Source organism: Pyrus communis, chromosome 7 (assembly GCF_963583255.1).
Source record: "Pyrus communis chromosome 7, drPyrComm1.1, whole genome shotgun sequence".
NCBI classification, from domain to species: Eukaryota; Viridiplantae; Streptophyta; class Magnoliopsida; order Rosales; family Rosaceae; genus Pyrus; species Pyrus communis.
In genome coordinates this window covers 17,487,769-17,494,143 of record NC_084809.1, presented here as the reverse complement: position 1 = coordinate 17,494,143, position 6,375 = coordinate 17,487,769, and the positions used below count along the sequence as shown (strand labels likewise).

General features: G+C 36.8%; 1 protein-coding gene across 1 annotated transcript; it reads left to right on the top strand.

Annotated features, from left to right (window-relative positions):
* The first annotated feature begins 337 nt into the window (after positions 1-337).
* LOC137740649 (probable polygalacturonase At3g15720) lies at positions 338-3,698 on the top strand. The gene is made up of 8 exons (XM_068480484.1): positions 338-439; positions 1,163-1,300; positions 1,678-1,851; positions 2,073-2,280; positions 2,394-2,475; positions 2,972-3,080; positions 3,156-3,272; positions 3,459-3,698. Exons 1-8 carry the CDS (start codon positions 338-340, stop codon positions 3,696-3,698), a joined length of 1,170 nt encoding a protein of 389 aa, XP_068336585.1.
* The last annotated feature ends 2,677 nt before the right edge of the window (positions 3,699-6,375 follow it).

Below are 6,375 nucleotides of genomic sequence, written 5' to 3'. Positions count from 1 at the left end.
TCAAGTTGCATGAATTGTGTCTTTATAAGAAACCAACATGTGAACACTGCTACAAACTGTTTTCCGAAGGCTTTTCTTCTTTGGATAATTTCTTTTGAGAAATTATCCTAAAAGAAAACAAATGGATTTAAGGTTCAATAAAATCTACTCATTATTTAAGATCTGATTAAAAAATAGTTAAATAAAATCTAATAAGAACAATACAACCGCTAAAAATACCAGCTAGTAGTCGAGGATCTCAGTCCAAAATAAAAAAGTACTAATATATACGTCCAAATAATCAATTGTTCTCGCATTTGCACAGGGGATTATCATAGCAGTTCTTGTAATATTAGCTATGGCTAGATGGGTAGGAAGCAGCTGCCCAAGGAGGCCTCTGGATGCCATTGATGTGATTCAATTTGGAGCCATTGGAGATGGAACAAATGATGATTCCCAAGTGCGTAAATCTTCTTCTTTGTTACCCGTGTCACCCTGTTTTAGTAGTGTTTGTCTATACTAGGGACCAGGGATACCATATTTTGTTACCGAAGTAATATATTTTTAGACAATATTTTAGTGGAAAGGGATCCTTGCCGGAACCCTTCCACCAAATCCACAAAATCAATGAATCCGGACCTTTGAAATTTGATTCAACAACTAAAACATGAGGTCCTTTTAAAAATTATAATAATTTTAGCCGTTTGATCAAATTTCAAGGGTCTGGATTCATTGATTATGTGAATTTGGTGGAAGGGATCCGGAGATGGATCCCTTTCCTATTTTAGTATCATGTGATGTGATAAATGATGTGTATCATCACATCAATCACTGATTTTATCTCATCAAATGGTGTAAGTCTAGAATTATTCGTTAATTTCTACCACACAATAGCATATAATGTGCCAATTGTATTGATGCATATAACTAGTGAGATGAAATTATAAATTGACATGAAATATATACACCACATATGCCTCATTAAATTGTTGGAATGTTAAGTGACATACAATTAATTATATGGCCACACTAGCTACCTTTATTTATCACACCTCATTCTCTGTTTGCTGGTATTGTTTGGTGTGGGCGCGTGGATAATATATATCAACATATTATGTTACATTTAAGGAGGATAATGTAGTTGTCAATATCGATATATTAACAAAACAAATGCACTGCAAAGGCTTTTATTAAGGGGTGGAAAGCTGTTTGTCGAGCTACCAAATATAATGTTCCAACCCTATATATACCACCTGGAACGTTCTTGCTGAGCCCTACGATGTTCCAAGGTCCATGCAACTCTCCTACGGTTAATATACAGGTATAACTTATGTGTTAGATCGATCGTCACTTATATATTATTTTTCAAGTATAAAAACGTTTTGTTTTCCTTAGGTTTATCAAGAATGTTGCTATATTCTCACCATCCATCAAATATTTAAGCTGTACATAGTAACCATATATAGGAAAGAAAAAAAAATTAGTTTAAGATATCGCCCTCTTCAATTTCAAATATTGGCTTCATCCCTAGTTAATAGGTATTGGCTTCAAGTACACTAAATTTTTAGTATTTATATATATATATATATATATATATTTTTTTTTTTTTTTTTGTAATCCAAGCTTGTTTAGTAAACTGACTATACTATTGATCACCAATCATAACCCATGTAACCAACCAAAGTCATGAAACGGCAGGTTGTTGGAGATATAGTGGCCCCAAATGATCTTAGTGCATGGTCTAATCATGATGTAAAAAACTGGCTTATTTTCTCCAAGGTCAATGGCCTTAAAATTGAGGGAGATGGAGTAATCGATGGACGAGGTGGTATTTGGTGGTCACAGGCTCATAAGCCCGGCGAAAGACCCACTGTAAGTTTATCAACATTGATTTCAAATTGAATAAGAAATGTTCTTTTGTGGTTGAGAATCAGAATTGTTCGTTTGTTACTTGGTGACAAATACTTATTTTTGAATTTATTATTAACAGAGAAGAATAAATGAATTTTTTTTTAATATTTAGTATCAACTTTGATATTTTACTTTACCTATTTGAGGCATTGATATAATTTCCATTTTCCTTGGGTGTCAAGGCATTGGCATTTTATAACTGCAATGAGCTTGTACTCAGTGGATTGACACACGTCAACAGCCCAAGAAACCATATAACTATATCCGGCTGCAATGGTGTAACCATATCTCGCCTCCAAATAACAGCACCTGGTTCGAGCCCTAACACTGATGGAATTGACATAGGCCAATCCCGCAACGTTCAGATTCATGATTGCAGCATAGGCACTGGTATAACTCAGCATAGTTTGCTGCTATACATATATCAGTATAATTTATTCCCAATATTGTGCAGTTTAAGGTTCTTTGTTTTGTTTGATATATCTTTCTTAACTCGATCATAGGTGATGATTGTGTTGCTATTGGAGGAGGTTCCTCATATGTAAACATTAGTAGACTGCTATGTGGACCAGGTCATGGAATAAGGTTTTTTCCCGTATAGCCTAAAATAAACTTTTAATAAACTTTATTTTAAATCCTAGTAGTTGGTACCCTTAGCATATAACGATTTTTTATTTTTATTTTTATTTTTTTGTTACAATTGAACGTAGCCTACTCCTACCCATCAACTTATACCCACACCCACCACCTACGATGCACAGATACAGGCACATTTGTTGCGTATAACATGCCGGATATGCAAATGGACATGACATGCCTCTGATACGATCAAATACGTATCTGGATCAACGATGTACAACGTTTGACAGATGGATATGGGTATCCGACGGTTTAGGTACAAGTATCCAACAGTTTGGATACGGAATACCCTCAACCTTAGCTTTTGCTTGTCTTCAAGCAAAACAAAACTCAAAAACAAAAGAAAAACTAGCAAACTAAAAACTTACACAAAACTTATAAATCATGCCAATCAAGTTCCGACATTGCTACATTTCATGTGTAAGTGTAATACTGCTTGCAGCATTGGAAGCTTAGGAAGAGGGGGCCTCACAGACAATGTAGAAAAAGTATATGTCCGAGACTCTGTCTTGAGGGGGACAACAAATGGATTAAGAATCAAAACATGGCAAGTAAGAATGCTAATTCTTAATATCATATGAGTTGTTAAGTTAATCCTGAAATAATTGGTGTTGTGTTTCTATTAGGGAGGATCCGGATATGCGAGGAAGATATCATTTGAAGGAATTACACTCGATACAGTTGCCAAACCTATTATCATTGATCAGTTTTATTGCGATCAGCAGCCACCTGGCCAAAATCAGGTAATAATCTACAATTTTAAGACTTTTTGCACAATAAAATAAAATAAAATAAATAAAAAATTAAAACAAAATGGCTATAGAACGACCTAAAGTTTTATAAACTAATCCAACAAATACAAAGAGTTAAATAAATTACGATTTAATTTTGGTGCTGAAATTTTCTCAACTTCATACTGTCTGGTGCAGTCGACATCGGCAGTGAAAGTCAGTGACGTTTACTTCAGTAGAGTACATGGGACAACAAGCACTGATAAGGCCGTCGAATTAAAATGTAGCCAAATCGTTGCTTGCACCAACATTGTGCTTACTGACATAAACATTGTTTCAGCATCACCTGAAGACACCACTACTGGCGCTTACTGTTTCAATGCATATGGAAGCGCTGGTCCAACGGTTCCCCTTGTCAAGTGTCTGCTACCGAATTAGCATATAGAATTAACATGAGTCTTCTTTAATCTTCAAGTCCATAAATGTTTGTACAAGTCTACATAACTCTTTTAAATTCTAATTTGACTACACGCCCTTTGTGTGCAACAAAAATTTACTGCTATAATGCACATTTCATGGGGTGGGAAATAGAATCGCCCAACCGACTTGACCGACCAAACAGTGCAAAAAGTCGGTTCTTCACCAAAAAATCAAATCATTTAGTTGCAACACGAAGCGAATTGATAACTGAACGACTATTTATCATGTAACAATTAGATAACTAAACGATTTCTAAATTTATATAGTGAATAATTGCACGGATGATCTTTCAATGAACCTAAAAAATAATCAGTTCAAATGATGAGAAAATACTGTGAAATAGTCCAAGCAAATAGTTAGCATATATTAAATTATTAGCTAGTCAGCGCTCAAATGCTTCTTCTCAGTATATATGTATGTAGTCTCCGCATCTCCAGGAAATACCACTAACTCTTTACTGTTTCAATGCCTCTGGAAACGCAGGTTCAGCAGTTCCCCTATGGATTGTGGATTGTTTGTTGCCATAATTGACTAGAATTTTCAACACTGTTGATTTCTATAATTAGCTATACAATGGAACATTTGAGCAAAAATATTATCTACACTGAAAAAGAGGGGGTGGGCTTAGTGACACACCCCGACCCAGAATGTCACAAGGAAGGTGACGAAGCCATAAAGTGTAGTGATGTGGAAAGTGTGAATAAATTTAAACCTAAAAGTGCCAAAATACAAAAGTGCGCTGTGAGCGTGAATGAACCCAATTCACAAGTGATGACAAAGCATAAGTACAGTACAGTACAGTAAAATAAGGTGAGCATTATACCATCGATGATAATTGCCTACACCAAGACTATTTGCCAATAATCCTAGGTACGAAAACTCTGTTACTAATACCTGGAAGGGCGAAAAATAAGAGTGAGTGGGCCTCAAAATAAAGTTTTAATAAAAACCTTTTGAAAGCGTTATAACCCCTTGCTGTAAAACCTATATAGTTTTCAGAAAATAATACTACTATGTAGGTATAAAAACCAATGCATAAGAACAGCGAAAACTGAAGTATGCCATGTCATAATATCTCAACAATAATAAATGTAAGCTAGGTGTGAAACCAATATAAAATAGTATGCCAGTCGGAGTCACCTAACGTGACCTGTACAATTGGACCTGTAACTTATCAATCTAGGCTAACACACGAGTCGGAGTCACCTAGTATGACTTGTACGACAGGTTGGGTATAAATATGTACGCTTAAGTGCTACAATCACATAAAAGCTGTGCGATAAATTGCGGGTCACCTACGAGTCGGAACCACCTATTGTGGTCTATACGACAGGCTAGCACCAGACTTGGATCCTAGGTGAGCATGCGGTGCGATAGGTGAACAATCACATGAAGACTGGCCCTAGCCCTATGCTGGAGCACTAATACTGGGGTGTAGCCACGATGAGCTCTAAATAAATGTGTGTATACCAATGCAATACAACCCATTCAATCATATAATACTCACCTGAGGTCCACGCAACAACTCCCTAGCACAAAAATCAAGGCGTCACAAACGATCGTCGCCTAGAACAAATATCAATTCACAACTCATAATTCATATCGATAAAACATGTAACTTATGTAAAACACATCCCCAATGACGTTCTAGAATGATTTGAAACCATTGACCAAAAGTCAACCGTCAATCGAAGGTTGACGGTAGGGTCCACAACCCTATGTAACTCGATTCGGAAGATCCGCACCTCAGATTTCTGATCTGTAACTTTCAAAGATCCACATTATACTTCTAAAACATCATACTAAAGTTTCATTATGATCCAACGGTTGGATATTTACCAATTGCAAATTCAAGTGGCGGTCAACATTTTATTTTATGAACTAACAAATCCAATTCGGGAAGATCCGTACGTCAGATTCCCAATCCATAAGTTCCTATTATCCTCATAAATTACGTACTATAACGTATTAAAGTTTGGTGACGATCCAACGGTCGAATTATCGATTAGTATAATAATCAAGTAGCAGACCTTAATGAAATTAGGTTGAAACGACGGAAATTCGTCAATCGGACTTCACATACAGAATTAGAGAATCAAATTTAGTCTAGGAAATTCAAGGGATGCCTTGGTCCATGAGCTGCTGTACATGGCGGCCGGTCGCCCCAACTCGCCAGAAAAATCAACTATTTCTAAAATTATCAAACTTCATAGAAATGAAAATCTTAGTGAGTAGAGCAAGTTTTATACCTGTGGCTAAGCCCAATTTGACCGAAAAAAGCCTCAAATTGCCACGAACCCATCGGAAACCCCATAAAGGGTGTGCTTTGATTCGACTTCGATTCGAACTCTGACGCCCCCAAACTTGTTTAGGCTTTGTTCTTGGGTTCAAGATGAGTGGTTTGATGATGGTAATGGTCGATGATGCTTTCACGATGGGCGGACCTCCACCGTGACACCTTCGGAACCCATGGGTTCTGTTTTTCCTCAAAACGGGGTCAATCTAGGTGGATTTTGGGTGGAAATGAACGAGGGGAGGTCGGGTAGATATTTGGTAGTGGTGGTAAGATGTGATTCACTAGGAAAATCGCCTGAATGGCATCAGAAAGCATGGATGCTGAGGGGTCGGGTACGGG